The 17,812-nt window shown below is 42.4% G+C and overlaps 2 protein-coding genes across 2 annotated transcripts; both read left to right on the top strand.

Annotated features, from left to right (window-relative positions):
* Positions 1-566: 566 nt before the first annotated feature.
* On the top strand, positions 567-12,125 carry TRAF5 (TNF receptor associated factor 5). The gene is made up of 12 exons (XM_053939499.1): positions 567-634; positions 1,278-1,410; positions 1,831-2,162; positions 3,297-3,354; positions 4,600-4,701; positions 5,055-5,219; positions 5,523-5,600; positions 5,978-6,052; positions 6,324-6,416; positions 7,350-7,490; positions 7,995-8,163; positions 8,615-12,125. The coding sequence occupies exons 3-12, from the start codon at positions 1,876-1,878 to the stop codon at positions 9,190-9,192; spliced, it is 1,746 nt and encodes a 581-aa protein (XP_053795474.1). The 5' UTR covers positions 567-634; positions 1,278-1,410; positions 1,831-1,875; the 3' UTR covers positions 9,193-12,125.
* A 148-nt stretch (positions 12,126-12,273) lies between these two features.
* LOC128785204 (ADP-ribosylation factor-like protein 6-interacting protein 4) lies at positions 12,274-17,456 on the top strand. The gene is made up of 7 exons (XM_053937502.1): positions 12,274-12,682; positions 13,150-13,221; positions 13,456-13,593; positions 14,299-14,351; positions 14,952-15,035; positions 15,258-15,350; positions 16,735-17,456. Exons 1-7 carry the CDS (start codon positions 12,274-12,276, stop codon positions 16,783-16,785), a joined length of 900 nt encoding a protein of 299 aa, XP_053793477.1. The 3' UTR covers positions 16,786-17,456.
* Positions 17,457-17,812: the final 356 nt, after the last annotated feature.

Here is a 17,812-nt window from a genome sequence, read left to right as displayed (position 1 = left end):
TGGAAGTTAATGGTGACAGCTCTCCATCTGCTTTAGAAGCAGCAGGAACACTCTGCTGTTGGCATCTGCTATCGAGGCAGCCCAGACAGGAGACTGGTAATCCCTCAGGCTGCATCTCTGGTTGACATGAGGAGAGGAGAATTGCTTCTTATTAGGTGTCAGGGAACTGGGAACCCCATTTTCAGAGAAGGAAAGATCAACTGTTTAAAAATGAAAGAAGTAAATTGATAGCCCTGTCTGGTTTGAAGCAGGAGGCTGTTCATTTGGAGGGACCAAACAGGGTAATTTGCAAACTCCTGTTGGAATAATAAGTCTTTAATGGCTGGAATATGGTTATGGTTCATATTTCTGAGGGCTACCAATATTAGATGCTCACTTGTGCTGGAGTATGTCAGACATTCAGCCTGGTGAAAGGCAGGGAGACTCTCACAAGCTGGGGAGGTGAATACTATGTACAGTCACTAACAAGGGTGCTGAGTTACAGGAGCACTTAAATGTTGGCTGTGGAATACATTTTAATTGCTTAAGTGCTTTGGTGTGTTTTTGAATCACATTATCTGTCTGCAGGATTTCCTCGCCCAGTACGGATTGTTGAAGTAGAAAGGAAAATGGATGTTGCTCTCTGAAGCCCAAGGTACTCTGTGGCAGCTCACTAATTGCTGCTTTTGTGGGCCAGGAGGCCACTGCAGCAGGGAGGGAGGGCAGTGTCAGCACTGGGCACACTGTTTCATGCCAGACACAAGGTTGTTAATGGTCATGTGCTGGCCCTGCTTCCCTCCAAAAGCAGCAAATGCCCTCGGTGACCTTACTGGAGATGAGTGAGAGCTCTCAGACAGGTGCTAATGCCAGTAAGAGTGGCTCCAGTGACTGACAGTGTGGGTGGTGCACACAGGGAAGAAATGGCATTCCACAGCACAGCTGTAAAACTGAGCACTTCCCTTAGGAAATGAGGATCTGGGAGCTCAGGTGTGTTGTACTTTTGTACAGTCCTGTAGGGAAAACATCATCTGAGTGCAAAGCTGCTAGAAATGCCAACCAGAGTGACTCTAGGGCTTGAGCTACTTGCAAAAAAATAAAAACTTCAAGGTTGAGAGACTGGTGGCAAATCTCAAGGTTTGTGGCTTAAGGCTTGGAACAAATGTTGATGGTTTTTCCTACTGGAAAATTAACGTTGCATTCGTGTGCTGTGTATGAGTTATGGTAGGTTGAAAGGAAAACATCACACTTCTGATTGCGACCCTGGTTTTCTTTCTCTTTTTTCCCACCACTTCTTTCAGACAGAATTAATATAGCCAAAAACTTGCACATAATTAAGTAAAATAAGAGTTTACTGCTAGAAATGAATGATCAATGGGAAAATGAAAGATGTCAAGTTAAGAGGCTTCAACTCCTGTAACACCGAAACGGAAGGTAAAATCCCCCTGCTGGCTTCTTTTTTTGTATGCTCCTTGCTGGGAACCAGGAAGCCATCTCCTGCTTGAACCAGTGCAATGATCTTGTAAATTCATATGGGTGGGCTCTGCTTTAAGTGGAGACTTTGCTGGTGAACATTAAGGCCAAGACTTTGCCTCTGCTTTCCCCAGCTGTATCTGAGATGCTTGTATTTTTTTAAGACTAAGAACTGCTGCAAGAAAAAAAAAAAAATCAAAAACCAAACAAACCATAAAAATCTCAATTCTGTGGAATAATTTTCAGATTGTGAAGCTTTTTTCCAAATAAGTGTGCTTTGATGCTTGTAGCGTGATCTTTGTTTTGTGGTTCTGTGAGTGTTATATTGTTCTTCCATAGCTGGCGCCACGTTTCCCTCTGACACCTGTCTCCCCCCTGCAGATGAGAGCCCTCCTGCCAGCAGCAGCCTGCTGCAAGCGGTAGCCGATGCAGAGTGGCTGCCAGGGAGTGTTTGAAGAGCTTCTCGCTGCGTCTGCTTTGCTTCCCAGTGCAGCTCCCATGGCCTGTGACGAACCCGCTGCTGTCTCGGGCATCTTCACGCGCCAGAACTCCTCCAGCACCAGCTCCCTGGACTTCGAGCCCGACGCCGACTACAAGTTTGTGGAAAGCCTGGAGGAGCGGTACAAGTGCGCCTACTGCCACCTGGTCCTGCGCAACCCCCACCAGACGGGATGCGGGCACCGCTTCTGCCAGCAGTGCATTCTTGCTCTGAGGTGAGAGCAGACTCCTCCCGTGTCCACAAGCTCCCCTTGTTCCCTAAAAAAAGCAGCCCACGTCTTCTGTACATCAGCAGTGAGTGCCATGATAATGTTACCGACCCAGGGAGAGGCTGAAGGAGTCAGTGGAAGGGCTCTGTTGAACCCAGTGACTGCGTGCTCAGTGTTTTAAAGGTGTCTCTAAAGACCTTACCCAGTGCTGGTGAGCCGCAGGGAAGTCAGCATAAAGAAACTGTTGATGTAAGCTGATAGTGCTGTGTGAGATGCTGCTGTGGTCTGTCTGTCTGCCATGGTGCTCTTCTGAGGAATTTGCTGCATTGATGTCTCACGCTGTTGGTGCTGGTGGTTAGATTAGGCTGTGTTCATTTGCTTCTGTATAATTCCTCTGAATTTAGCAGAATTATAAACTGATGTTAATATTACCTGATGCTGCAGTCAGATCACAAGGCTGCTGGCATCCCTCTTTCTTGGAACAAAAGAGATTACCCCCTAGACCTGTCTGGGAATACATTATGGACTCTGGTGTACTTGAGGGCAGAATTTCACCTGGAAAGGTCGCAGAGGAGTCTCTTTGTGTGGATGGATGTCACTAATTACCTTTTGTGAACTTTAGATGCTTCATGTTTGCTGCTTTGTCTCTGGGTTGACTCCTTTTGCACTGCCTATGACTGTTTTCCTGGGTTTTACACAATTTCTATGCTTTTTAAGAAGGAAGCCATTCGATCTCCTTTTACTGGTGTAACAAAGGAGGGCACTGCTTCTAGTAGACAAAGGCTGAATTTAAAGCACACAATGAGATTTTTTGAGATACGACATTTGTGATCTGCAGATGGTCAGAAAGTGACAACGTTCTCTTAATTAAAAAACATCTTGTGGTTTTTGCCATTGAACACTCTTAGGACAGACTCTGCTTTCTGTTACGTATTCACGGTTGCTGCTTTATGCCCTCTTTGAGCTGTGGGCAGAATTTGGCTGTGTAGTTGCCAGACGAAAGTGTTTTTAAAGGACTTTTTGTTGTTGTTTTTATGCTATCTACTGCTGACTTCTGTCAGAGTCAGATTATAGCACAGCCCAATTTCATAAAATAAATTGAATTTCCTGTGGGTTAACATGACTCTTCTTTTAATCTAGAGAGTTAAATGCAGCACCCACCTGTCCTGTCGACAAAGAAACAATAAAAATGCATGAGGTAAGTGGCTATAGCTCTATTTCAGCAGTCAGCATTTACATGGGAAAGGAAAGATAGATGACAACAAGGTGGCTTTTAGTCCTCAGGGCTGAGCATTTTTTTTGTCTCTGAAATAATGCTAAAGGAAGCAGTGTACTCAGTGATGCTCTCCCAGAAAGGGATTATGGCTGTCTAGCTTAAGCTTCATTTTATACCTCATGTTCTAAAGTTATTTCATTTTAGTCCTCTGTATTTCCAGTAAAGTGTTGAAGAATTTCACAAAGCTTTGAATCCTCCCAAGTCACCAGATATCTGTTTTTTTAATGGAGATTTTACTGCCTTGCTTTTTAAATGCCCTATCTTGCTGGGATATCTTGTTTATCTGGTTGTCTTCATTTTAACTTGGCTATAATTTGCTTTCTTGATTGTCTCCATTAGCTCTCTTTAACCCTGAAGACCTAATTTACTTTTGGGTAACTTTCAGAGGAAAAGAGAAGTTCATCCTTTTTATTTTGCAAGCTATTGTTGATTTTGGTTGTTTTGTTTTAGAATGGATTCATTTGTCCTTATTAATATTCTAAAGCTTAAAAGTATGCTATATACTGGTCCTGACAGAAATTTTCCAGGGAAATGAAATGTCTCCTTCCTCTCTCTCCTCATCCTGATAGGAAATTATAATCAGACTGTGCACAGGATTTTTGTTTTTCATTTGCCATCTTCTACTTCTTGCAAATTTTGATGACAACAATGTGGGAAGATCTCTAAATAAGACTGAGAGTTTGCTCTGGGGGCTTCATTTGTTTCTGCATACGCAGCTGAGAATGGTGCTGCTTCTCAGAGGGGACAGAAAGGATATCTCAGCATTGCCCCCATCCCAAAGGCACTGCTTGAGCAGAGTGGAGCATGCACAGAGCTGGTTTGGTTTTCAGAGCCTGTTAGCTCCAGCTGCTTTCTTTTAGATACAGGCAGGCTCTGGCAGTGGTTATACAGCTCCTGTGCTACTAGTCCTGCTGGTTGTGGGATGGATCAGCATCTCTGGAATAATTATGTGGGGAGGGGGGGAACTCTATGCTTACTAGAAATGTCATAAATGGTTAAATTTATAGTTTCAATACAAATTTTCAATATGAATTACCAAGAGTCATACTCACAATTATGGTGTCTACACTTGAACACCTAGAAGATCTGTAGTGATGTTTTGTTCTTTTATATTATTTATAACATCCCATGTGGCTGCATATTAAGGCTGGTTTGCTCCCTTTACAGGTATTCAAAGACAACTGCTGTAAAAGAGAAGTTCTCAACTTGCATGTGTTCTGCAAAAACTTTCCTGACTGCAGTTCAAAAGTAATTCTGGGACGATATCAGGTTGGTTTGCTTGATCAAATTTTGAAGCCTTTGATTTTCATGACAGCTCTGTGTATTTATGATCAGCTAAATTCCCGTGATTGTCTTCAGAATTATTGTAGCAACATGGTTGTAAGTACAAAGATTATGACAGCTATACTCTGTAAGTAGCATATATTACAGCTTTTAGCTTGTTCCACCTTTGCCTTAGGTTTTTTTTTTTGTTTTTTTTTAATAAGAACCATTTGCTTTATGTAGCCTTTGTAAATCGCAGTATTCATTCATATTCTGAATGCTGAGGTGATTGTTGATTTGAGGAAATGTGCCAGGTCACACTGGCCATTTGGCATTTAATCTGCTGCTGTGTGTTGCAGGAGCATCTGCAGCAGTGTTTGTTTGAATGCATGCAATGCACTAATGATGGATGTCAGGATCAAGTTCTTCGCAAAGACCTGAAGGAGCACTTGAGGCAGCACTGTAAATTCCGAGAAGAGAGGTGCCAGTACTGTAATACATATGTAGTGTTAATTAACATAGAGGTAAGATTATGAAGCATTTCCAGGAATCCGTAGCACCTGTTTCCCCTTGATATTGCTGAGTGAAAAGTTTCCAACATTGCAATGGCACTTAACTCCTGAAAAAGAATTAGGCTGAGTAGCTGAAGGAGGAAGTATAATGAATGCACTTTAAATCATAACCAATTAATTATGCTCTCTTATGAGCAACAAAGTGATATGTGGCTTGCATTTTTATGTTTGGGTTATTTTTTGCATAGTTTCCTCTGTATATACTACTTTACAAAAATGAAAGCCATTGCCTTGTTCTGTTTTCTTCTTCTTCAGAATCATGAGAAAAATGACTGTCCTGATTATCCTGTGCCTTGTCTCCAAAACTGTTCACAAATAATTCTGAAAAAAGAGGTACTCTTATTTTTTTCCGATACTGTGATTCAGCAGATCAGATGAATTTGTGAAAATGGAAAGCTACGCTGCAGACCCCATTGGCCCGTGCCAATAAAATTTCATTGCTCTAAGAGTTTCCTTTGTTCAATCCTAAAAGGGATATATCTCCCATCTTATAAGTGGATTATTCTGTCACTGCAAGCCACTGCTGTTTTGCAGCATGGAAAAATACCCGGCTTGCTTATTGATTCTGAATACTCATTTTCCTGGTAAAGTGATTGGTGGTGTCATGACAATGGCCTTTATTCACCCTTTTTGCAGGCATTTAGATTTTATTAGTGCTTCAAATTACTAAGTATTTATTTAATCACAAACTGCTTCATTAATACATGCAGATTGAAAAGCACCATGCCGTGTGTCCCGAGGCAGAAGTGGACTGTCCATACAAGCAGTACGGCTGTCATGTAAAGGTACTGTTTTACAGATCTTTGTCTGTACCAGGACTGGACTTTGTCTCCCAGACCAATCAGAATAATTGAAATAACTAATTTATGTCCTTTCACAACCACTTCTGCTGGCTAAGCTGAAATACTAGAGAATCAGGACTGTCCTTCCCTCACTTTCAAGGCATAAAGGAGACACTTTGAATGTTTGCATCAAAACATTTTTTTACCAACAGCTTCAAAAATCTGCTTATCTTATTATTTTATTCTTTCACTTCCCCCCCTCTGCCTCACTAAGGTTAAAAGAGGGAAACTTGCTGAACATGAAAACAGTGCCCTGAGGGAACACATGCTGCAGATTTTAGACAAGAACTCCCGGTTGGAAGAGCAGGTAAGTCATATTTAATGAGCACTCTTCAGCAGTTCTTGACTGGTTAGAGGATGATATGAGATTCTACATTTGTTGCCTGGTTTAGAACAGGTACATTTTAGAAGACTGTTTTTATGGTTTTTCACACCTCAGAAGACCGAATAAGCTCTTCTAGTGAAGTCAGTCAATTACAGGGAAACCTCTCTGTGCTCAGGCACTTATATTCTCCACCAGGCACAGTGGGAGGCTCCTTGCTATTGCTCACCTCATTTGCTTTCAGTCTCTGCTTTACGCTGGATATGAGGTTTAGAGATAAAGTATTTTAAAGTTTCATTGACTGGCCAGGTTGCTCCAAAAAGCAGCCTTTAGCTGCCCAGGTCACCTGCTCTGTGTGGAGGCAGCATGGAGGACAGCAGAGCCAGTTGCAAGCACCTCTCTGCTCAAGATCACTTCTTTGCCTCCCAGCAGGAGACACTGGCTGTAGGCCCAGTCCTGTTAACTGAGTAGATCCAAGCTGATGGATTACTCTTTGCTTGTTTATGCAAGAAATAACAGTCCCAACTGCTAAAACTTGGTTTTGAAGTGTGTATCCCTCACTGACTCATCTCTTCTGCTGGTTAGACCTCACTAGAGGAAGAAAATGCATATACATACACACAGAAACAGCCATGCACCTGTGCATGTAAGTATATATTATCCCACTATAGAGCTGAATGGATCATTATGGGAATGAGAGATAGCAGCCTCTTTGCGCCTGGAGCCACACAGATCTATTCAGTTCTTGCCAGTGCTTATTCACAAATAGTGAATTAAGGAGTGCTCTATCTAGCTCACTTGGAGGATTTGCATTGTTAACTTTTCCAGTGCCTCTTATATAGTCAGATACGTTATAATTTCTTCATTGTATATTTTGGTGTTCCTTAGCATTTATACTCTGATTTTTTCAATCTGTAGATATCTGACCTGTATAAGAGCCTGGAATGTAAAGAGATCAAAATCCAGCAGCTAGCAGATGCCATTGAGAAGTGTGAGAAAGAATTCAGACAGTATACACAACTGTTTGGTAACAACAACAACTTGATGGTAAGCACTCAGGTGAGACATTGATTTTACTTTTTTTACCAATTGCTTTTTTGCATCCTGAAATATGTTTCTCCAGTAATAGTTGCCATTCATAGCACAGCAATAACAAATCTCCCCAAGACCTTCTCATTTTTTTACAATATGGTATTGTCTTTTCATTTTCATTGATACAGAAGTTTGGATACATGATCTGGGCAAAAAGCACTGTAGAAATTCTCATGGTCAGATGCCCAGGGCAAATGTGCAGGTGTAAATTTGAATAATGAATTGAATGAAGTGGTGCAGTGTGGATGGGTTCTGAATGAGGGATGGCTTCTCAGTCTGTAAATGTGCTGAATTAATCATGAAGGAGCACTGGGATAAGTTCCGAAGCCAGCAGAACACTCTGAATGCATCATATGTTGATACTGCTGACATGCTAAAGACTTCAGTATCTTAATTCAAAGCAAATATCTGGTTTTATGGATATCTCTTGCCTCTACTTCCCACCCTCTTCCAATGGCATGGACTGAGAAGGCTCTGGCCAGTCACCTGGATAAGTCTGCACGCCTGGAATCACAAGTGAAACAGCTAATACAGATGGCAAACCAGCAGCAAAGTAAATTAGACCTGCAGCCCCTGTTTGACACAATTGAAAACGTGAAACAGAAGATTGCCCTGATGGAGACGTACGACCAGCGCTTGGGTAGGTTGGCACTTCCCTGCACAGGTGGGGAGGGTTGCTGATTTACTGGTGGCTAAGTAGAGGCTCTGGTGCTACTAGAAAGTGCTTTATTCTTGCATTCTGAGACCAAATTGTGATGGTGTTCTCCCACCTATCCCTACTACACAGAATTCCAGTGGCACTGCAGGGCCACAGAGCTGGCCTTGGTTTGGCTCCTGCACTGTGATGGAGGCTGTGCTGCTATTCAGGCATACACGATTTATAGTTGACACTTTTCTTATTCAACTACCAGCTGCAATTACAGTTTTAAAAAGTTAACAGCTGTAGTTCATAGCCTGTACTCAGGCTTGGGTAGATCAGTTTTGCCAGCTTGACTCTGGGATGCTCATTTTATCCAGGGCTCTGACAATTTTATTGTACCAAGTCTCTCTCTCTTTTTTTTTTCCTATTTTTTTTTTCTCTCTTCTCTCAGTTGTTTTGGAAGATCAGTCCAGCAAACATGATCTGCAGATCAATATTCACAAAGCACAGCTCAATAAGAACGAAGAACGATTTAAGCTTTTGGAAGGCACGTGCTACAATGGGAAATTAATCTGGAAAATCACAGACTACCAGAAGAAGAAAAGAGAGGCAGTGGAAGGCCGTGTGCTGTCCATAGCCAGCCAGCCCTTCTACACCAGCCGCTGTGGGTACAGGTTGTGTGCCAGAGCCTACCTGAACGGGGACGGCTCGGGAAAGGGAACGCACATCTCCCTCTACTTCGTGGTCATGAGGGGCGAGTTTGACTCACTACTGCTGTGGCCTTTCAAGCAGAAGGTTACACTTATGCTTTTGGACCAAAGTGGGAAAAAAAATCACATTGTGGACGTCTTTAGAGCTGACCCCAACAGCAGCAGTTTCAAAAGGCCGGATGGAGAAATGAATATCGCCTCCGGCTGTCCGCGCTTCGTGCCGCACACTGTCCTGGAGAGCACAAAGAACACCTACATCAGAGATGACACTCTCTTTTTGAAAGTGGTCGTGGATCTAACTGATTTGGAGGAATTGTGATAAGCGTGCCCGGTCAGTGTGACTGCTGTAAGCATGAGGAACTGCTTTTGTGGTGAGCACCAGCCATGCAATAGCAAATTGCCACCAGTCAAGCTACTGAGACTGTTTCATGGCTTTGGCCTACAGGACAGATAATGAATTGCCAAAGCATCAGCCTTTCCTTTTCTATCCTTTTTTTCAAGACTGCATTTTTAAGGCAGCTAGAAGTCCAGGTTGGTGCAAACATGCATTCAATCCAGTTTGGTTCAGTCCACGATGGGGGGAATGCTTGGCTCCCATCACCAGACTGGCATTTGGAGATGAACCACCTCCAGTAAATTCCCAGGAGCCCAGGCAGGCCTGTGGGCTCCTCTCCCTCACACAGAAGTGAAGCCATGCCCAAACATGCAAGTGCATTTCATCTGTCTTCAATGGAAACATTTCAACATTAGCAAATTTGAATCAATGTGTCTTGATCCCTCCATCTCCTGGATTTTTGAAGCAGGGAGAACATTTGCCAAGTATTTTGCATATTTTTTATTTGTTTTAATTGTATTTTTCCAGAAAGCCCAGAGGAAGGGGCCAATGCCTCCTACTTTTTTAGCCCGTTGTTTCAGCTGTACAGAATACCCCAGGTCATAACAGCTTTCTTATGTCCTTTCCACTCCTGCCTAGTGCCTTGGGACTGGTTTCCATTGGTGTAAACATTCACAGTCCCCATCTGAAGCTAAAAGCTGCAGGTGCTGTTCACCTCTCAGGACATGGCCAGAGGCAGGGCACTCGGCCAGCTTGCCAGCTCCTGGCTGCACTGCTGGAAGAGGGGCAAAACTCCTGTTCTTTTTCTTCCACATCTGTGCAAATGAGATGTTTTCTGGCCTTACCAGCTCTACAAAAGGCAGGAAGAGCTTGGGGAATAGCTCATTTATGTAACATGCAATTTTCCTCTCTCCTAGAAGTTTGGGGAAGAAGGGGGGAAATAGATTAGGGAGTGAGGTTGCTGTAAGAACCCAATTTTGACAATCAGTGCAGCTTTAGTGTTTGTTAAAGGATGACACAGCTGCTGACTGTGATGTCTGGAGATCTTAATTTTTATTCCAAGTTCCTTCCATATTGCAAAGGAATGTGTGCATTGTACAGGGTTTATTGGAGACACACTAAAACCATCAAGGTCAGGCACTGAGGAACAAGTGACACAGAACACATGTGCCTTTTTAATGCCCTTTGGGTGCCTGTAAGAGTAATGTAATTTTGCATACTCAGTGATTTTGTTATTAAAAGTGGCGGAATTTTGCATCTCTTATCTCTCACTGGTCAGGTAGGGAAACACCACAGCATTATCCATTGCTCCAAAGCTTATCAAGAGACAGCAAGAAACTAAGATGGTTTTAGAGTAAGAGTAAACTAGGCAGGATAAAAATCAAAACAGGGCACAGACTGCAAGGCATAAGATAGAAAATTCAGGAGTGCAAATGTGGTAAAATGAAAAATGCCCTTTCCATGAGGGATGTTGATAAGAATCTAAAAAATTCAAGGACTGATACCAAGATGAAGGCAAAATACTTTATTTTGTATCTGCAGTCTTATTGCTAGACACTTTCCCACATGGTTTTCAGGACATAGTTCAGACACATGTATTTTCTAACTCAGGGGTGGAGGGGAAGAGACCTTAGTAATCTGTACCTCATGATGGGTTAGCACATGCAGAATCTTTGTTTTGATCTAGAAGTCCTTTTTGTTTTATAATGTCAAGATGTACTGAGCCACCATAGGGGCTTTCCGTGTTCCTGGGACAGATTGTGAGGAACAAATTTTATTCTTGTGTACCACCACCATTGACCTCAAGAGTCATTTCAGCTGTAAAACAGAATGAATTAGGCGTAACACTTGGTTACAAAAAGAGCAGGCTTGTTTTGTCAGTGGTGTGCCATTTGTGACATCAACCCTGAGCCTGGATTTCATGTCGCTGATTACTTTCATATTTGTCATGTAACTTTCAAAGTGACACACAACTTGCGTAATAATCACTAACAACTGATGGGGACGTACCATCCTGTGTCCTGGGGCTCTCCAGTACACTGAGTGTTAAATACAGGAAGTGATAAAGAACTCGGACAAGCAAGGGAGGCAAGATGAATAGGATGTGTGTGGTCTGGATCCTGGGAAACTCCCAGCCCTCTCTGCCTCTACCACCCCAAATGTAAAATGGGAATAATAATACTTGCAGAAGCGTTAGGGTTATTTAAATGTTATTTAAATGTGAAGAAGTTTGAGCATGAAGAGAGCTAAGTATTATTAAAACTCCATTTCTAATTGTTAGAGTAGGTGATGGCATAGTGACGTGGATAAGTGTTTAGTGTTTTTCTAGACAGATTTTGGAAGCATGTTGGGTTTTAGGCAGTTCCTACTGCAATCTCTCCTCTACCTACTGGTTGGGTTTAGGTTTTTGCCATCAATATTCCTTTTAAAAATCTGAAGCACAAATTCATCCTGGATGATGGAAACATCCCTTTTGAATATACTGCCTGTTTTATAAAGAATTAGTTAAGAAGATTAATTTTTTTTTAAAGACAACCTTCTTTGAATTTTTTCTTTTTAGTACAAAAATTAAGAGATTTATGTTAAAATTTTCAGTGATTTTTTTTAACTGCTTGTAAACAGGGTTTTAAATTTCATCCCATTCTTAATAAAGAAAAAAAAAATGTATAGCATGAACTGTCAGGAAGAGTTTTGATGTTGCATGAAGAATACCAAAAAACTTTTCAATAATATTGTACTGGGTAAGTAACCAAAAGAGCATAGGGTATTTCTACATCAGCATACTGCACGTTTCTAATGTATTTATTGATAGTTTGTAGTTGTTTGAATATCTCTTACTACAATAGAGGCATTTTTCTAGCTGAATGTCTTTACTGTGTACATAATCTAATGTAAGAATAAATAATTTTATCATCCTTCTGGAGGGCCTGTGGCCTATATTCCTTTTGCCTGGACTGAAGCAGACTTTTAAGGATGTGGAGTACTGGGTATTTGTTTACACTAATTAAAAAACAACAACAACAAAAAAAAACCAACACTGCTTAAGATTAGGAATCAATGTGCTTCATGGGTATTTTCGTTTGCACTTGGATCTCGCAGAGCAGCTGCACTTGCAAGTTCAGTAAATCCAAAGCTAGATCAGATGAATGTCCTCGAGGTGTGAGGATGCACTGCGGTGATAACTGGTGGTGGGGCGGGTTTGGGCTCAGCAGGGGTTGGATTTGTTTCGGTTCGGAGCAGGAACAGGAACTGTTCCAGTATCCCACGACTACGGCGGTATTGTGCAGTGGGGAAGGGGCCCCGGCAGGGCAAAGTCCGGCGTGTCGGCAGGCGGAGCGGGGGCCGCGCTCCGTCCCTGTGCCTGGGAGCCCTCAGGGAGGGCAGGAAGCGGCGGCGGGCGGCCCCAGCCCTTCCGGGTCGCGGGCGGCGCCGGCCGAGCGGCGGCGGAGCCGGGGCGGCCGCGGCCGCAGTGCGGGTGGGTCGGGGGCCCTGGGGCGGCCGGGGAAGGGTGGGCCGGGCTGGGCCCTGGGAGGGGGGCCCTCCGGCCGCTGAGGGCCGTGGCCGGGATCCGTGATCCAGAGACAGCCCGACACGTAGGTGTGGGTAAACCCCCCCCCGGCGTCTGCGCCAGCGGCACCCGAGAGCGGGTCTGGCCTCCGGTTCCTGGTGCAAGGGGATGAGCCGGAACGTGCTTTCCCCCCGCAGTGTGGTGCAGTGCCATGGGAGGGGAATGCGGTCCTGTGCCGTGTGCCCCGGGATGACCCTGCAGGAGCGGGGAGGTTGGACCGGGTGACCCTCTGTGGTCCCTTCCAACCTGTCCCACCTTGTGGTTCTATGGCGTTGCCCTCAGGCGTGCTGGCTCGTTTCCTCTGTTTCTGAACTTCCCCCCCTCCAAAGTCTTTTGGAAATGATATTACTGAATGTCCTTTTGCCTCTGACTAGATATGGATAACAGGAAGGATGAAAAAAGTAAGACGCTGTGTGCAACATCAGAAGAAGGGCTGAAGGCCCGAGGTAGGTGCTGTGATCTGTTGCTGTTCTGTGGTTTGTTTGTGTATCACCCTTTGTGTCACTTATTGGGTTGGCTTGCTTGGTGATGGCAATAGACCATGGCACACTGGAAGAGCAGGGAAAAACACAGCCAACCCCTCTAAACAGGGGTTTATTGTGTTTCTGTTCTACTGAGAGTCATTTCTGTAGGCCACAGTTACTAGCAGGCTTGTCACTGTTGCCTTGTGTTGCCCTAAGGAAAAGAAAAAAGGAAACGAAAGCGCAGCAGAAGCAGATCCTCATCTGTTTCATCCACATCGTCTTCGAGCAGTACATCCACTTCTTCTTCCTCATCACGCTCATCATCAAGGTCATCTTCTTCCAGTAGTAGTAGAGGTAAGCTACCTCCACATGCACATGATGGTTTCCAGTTATGATTGCACTCCTGAGAGCAATCAAAACTGGAAACTTGTTTTAAAAGTGGTGAAACCAACACAAAGTGACAGTGCAGAATACCAGTGCTGCTTGTTCAGTGTCTCTCTCATAACCCTTTCCTGTTGTGTGTAAAGGTGCCACTTCACACACAGTTTGCAATGTTCTTGTGTTAATTTGAAGTCTTTCTAAAGAAAAACTGCCATTCAAATAAATGTTACTTGGTAACAATATTTAAGCCCCTCAATTTGTTGCATTTTCAAAACACAGATCTTTTTCTACTTCACCAATCTATCTAGGCCAGAGTTGTGGGTTTGATTTAGCCCTACTTTGGACTTAACATTTCAAGCATTTATCTTTGAGAACTTGGGTGAAGCCAGCACATCTGCGGAATCAGTAAATCAGGTATTTTCAGTTTCCATGTTAGTCCAGTAAGTGGCAGTAACTTAATGTGTTCTCTTTCTCAGGGTTAGTTCAACATATATATCTATATATCTATATCTATATCTATATCTATATCTATATCTATATCTATATATATATCTGAAACTATAGCACTTTCTTCATATGTTTCATATTTTTCTGTCTTATCTGTAAAACAAATACCTTTTTCAGAATGGTAAACTTACAGGATTTGACTTTATTGTTTATTTCTTTCCTTAATTTCAGATTCTCCTAAATCTAAGTCAAAGAAAAAGAAAAAGGAAAAACATAATAAAAAGGTAAAAGTTTACAAAGAGAAATAAGTAGTTAATAAACAAAACAGTTATTTATATTTCCATAACCTTAAATGTCATGTAAGACATTGTTTTTTTCTGTGGCTTTGTAAATCTAAATCATGCTTTTAGGGTTGTGGTAGCTGAACTGATAAATGGGTACCTGACTTTATACAAAAAGAGAAAGCATTTAAAAGTTACTTTTGCCAATCATTGCTGGTCTAGCTGGAGTTTAGAGTAGTCCCTGAAGAAAAGAGAAGTGGGGAATCTTAATAACTTTATAGAATTTGCCAGAAGAAATTATTTATAGTTGGTGAGAGAAGTGAATGGTAAATTCTTGCTGTTGTAATTTTTCTATTCCATGTTCAGTGATTTATATTGAGGTTACTTTAAAAGAGAGAGAATGGGGAATCAGACCTTTTCTGTTCCTCAGGGTCCCAAGGGTTGCTAACTCTGGTGTGTTACTTTCAACTACTTGTCCAGCAGTGGTAAGGGCAAGCAGTCGTGGCTGTCTTCACTTGAGTGGTCTTGAGGGATCCTTGTGGGTTTGGGGGTTTTTGCCCTTGTTAGTCTGTAAGCATAAGGGTGTATGTCTTATTCTTGTAGAAAAGGAAAAAGGAGAACAAAATGAAGAAAAAGAAGGAAAAAAAGAAAAGGAAAGAGAAAACAGGACCTGTCCAGCTTTCGAAGGTATGCTGGTCTGAGTGTGAAGCCCTGTTTTATTTCTCACCTACATACTTAATCCATCCCATCATAAAATTGTTTATAAGATCACCAGTTTGGTCATCAACCAGTTGAAACCTTTCTCTCGTTGTGGACAGTAAGGAAGTACAAAAGATTATTGTCTGTTATTTTACATAAGATTTGTACAGAACAAAACTTATGTCTTCTTAACATGTGATCTCATTTCAGTTCTTCAAAAACAAAAAGAAGAATGAAAACTACAGCATGATAACTGGAAAGAAAATTAAGATGAAAATAAAAAAGACTAAGGAAGATATAGAGGTAGGAGTTAATTAGTCTAAATGTTCCTAAGAAATAATACTGGATCTTTTAATATTTTTTTCTAGTCGTAGTTTTTGTAGAAGAGTGGGTCTTACAGTTAAGAGTTGTAAACTGAGTGTAGCTTTTAGTGTGACTGTGAGCCCTCTGAGAAATTTTAATTCATTCTTTTGTCAGGTTTTATGTTAGGAAGGGGCTTGGAATGTTCAGTCATGAGCAGATAAACCAAAGGATGCTTGTGCAGGTCCTTAGAATTTCAGCCTGTAATCATTAGCCAATTTGTAGCTTTCTCTTACACTAGTGCTAATTGTACTCATCTTCTTTCAGTCTCTTGTGATCGCTTGTGGTAATTGCTACTTCACTGTGTTTTTCTAACACATGCAAGACTAGCCTTTATTTAGAGAGGAATTTTTAAAAACTCAGTTGTGTTATTAGGACCACATGCTCCTGCATTTTCTCAGAGCAGTCAAATATTTTTGCTGAGATACTCAGGGAAATAAATACCGTGCATAGTGTTGTGTGCTGTTGCTATGGATGTTTGGACTCAGCACTTAATACCTTCACTCTTCATCACCTTAGGGTGACCTGCAGAGGGCTCTGGTACTGGTCAGGAAGTGTTACTTCCTTGAGGTATCCTTGGCAGATTCAGGTTCAGCCCTAGTCATTCATTCTACAGCTACCAAAGCAGTCCTGAGCATTCTAAGTTAAATTTGACTGAAAAGACATTATCTTCTCTCTGTGACACCAAAGTGTGTGTTAAATTATGCTGAACGTTTGCTAGTTTTGTTCCAGTAGCCTGCTTGTTATGATATTTGATGTCAAATATTTGATGTTGGTCCTTTTTTAGATTGGTGCCTGTGGTCTTGCTGAATTCCATTATCTACAATATTTAAAGATTCAATGATTTTTTATAAAAAACGCTGGAATTGACTGGTTGGGTCATCCCTTATGTGAAGAGAGAACCCAAATTCAGGGTTCTGTTATGCTGCATAAGCTGCTGTATATGCACAGGGAAAAAAAGATACTTCCCAAAGCCCAGGACTTGCTGTGAGTACAGTGAAAGTTGCCTCAGCCACCAGAGAGGAGCATCTGTTGTGCTTGTGAGTTCCCTCCTGGGCAAGCTGTGAGCTGCACGATGACAACCCAGTGGAGCCTCCTTAGGGAGCCACTTAGGAAATGTCTCATGGAATAGTGACAGCTTGTCTCCCCAGTAGCCATTGCCTGGCACTTCCCCTGGGCACCCATGCCTCACTGGTAGCTGGTTAGATCCAGCTGTGTCAATGGTGCTTGCTTTGGGATGTGGAAACCCCACAGAAAACAGGGATCTGTGGCCTTGCTCCTGAGTACAGGTCTGTTCAACCACTGCCTCTGCTTTTCTGCTCTACAGAGAGACCGGAACCGTGCCCAGCTCCTGGAATTTCTGAACTCTGCCTTGTAACGGGAAGAGTCCTCACCAAGGACTGGTAGATGTACCAAGCCAACAATCATCCTAGCAGAACACTAAAGAGAAACTCAGGGAAAAGGACACCAAGTTGGACAAGACCAGACCCTCCTACTGAGAAGAAAATTGGGATGTCCTTTCTTAATGGCAAAACACAGAGTAGCTAATAACTTGTTAATGGAGATCCATGTCCTCCTATTGAGATCCTAAGGTAATAACCAAGTTATGGTGTTTCAGAAAAGCCTAAGTGTGTGTTGTTCACAGTGATAAAAAATGACACACTGAAGTCCAGCAATGTAATTTCTATCTTAACTGCATGCAGAATGCACTCTTCATTTCAAATGTCTTAATTTTTCTAGTGGTTTAAGCAGAGTATTTGTAAATGTTTATTTGAAAGATGAGGTGTTTCTTTTATGTATATTTTTTCTGGTAGTGGTTATGCATATCATAAAGAGTAAACTGACCTTTGTAAATAGAACATCCTTTTACATAAATGATTTTTTTTTTAAAGTTCATTCACTAATATGTTATTTTCTTTCAGAATTTGAGATGTGACGTTTCTCTGGACAGTTTATTGCTCTCTCTCATTAGAAAGTGTAACAGCAAAATACTCTAGAGCAGTAATGGTAGCAAATTATTTTTATTCTAAAATAGAAGCAGGAAAGGACTCTGGTTTTATTTGTTTATCTGAATCAGTTGTTCAATTCATAACAGATTGTTTACACCCACTGCCCCACCCCCCCCCCCAATCAGGAGTTGCAGTTCCTAGACTGAAAGCTCTGGAGTTGTGGCCTGCTTTTCTGATCCTATGAGCCATGTATCAGATCTTTCTCTCTTTGAAGCGCAGCAAGGCACATACCATCGCCATACCTTAGTCTGATGGAGAAACAGCTGTAGAATGGTGTTGAGACAGGCAGTGACAGTGACTTCATGGGTCTGCTGACAGTCCACTGTGAGATGAGACAGGTCTGGACAGGCAGCAGGAGCCCAGCACAGCTGGGTGTGGGTAGGTGTGCCAGCTGTG

This window comes from Vidua chalybeata, chromosome 3 (genome assembly GCF_026979565.1).
Source record: "Vidua chalybeata isolate OUT-0048 chromosome 3, bVidCha1 merged haplotype, whole genome shotgun sequence".
NCBI classification, from domain to species: domain Eukaryota; kingdom Metazoa; phylum Chordata; class Aves; order Passeriformes; family Viduidae; genus Vidua; species Vidua chalybeata.
Note: the sequence above shows the minus strand (reverse complement) of the source record. Positions and strands in the feature narration are given on the sequence as shown.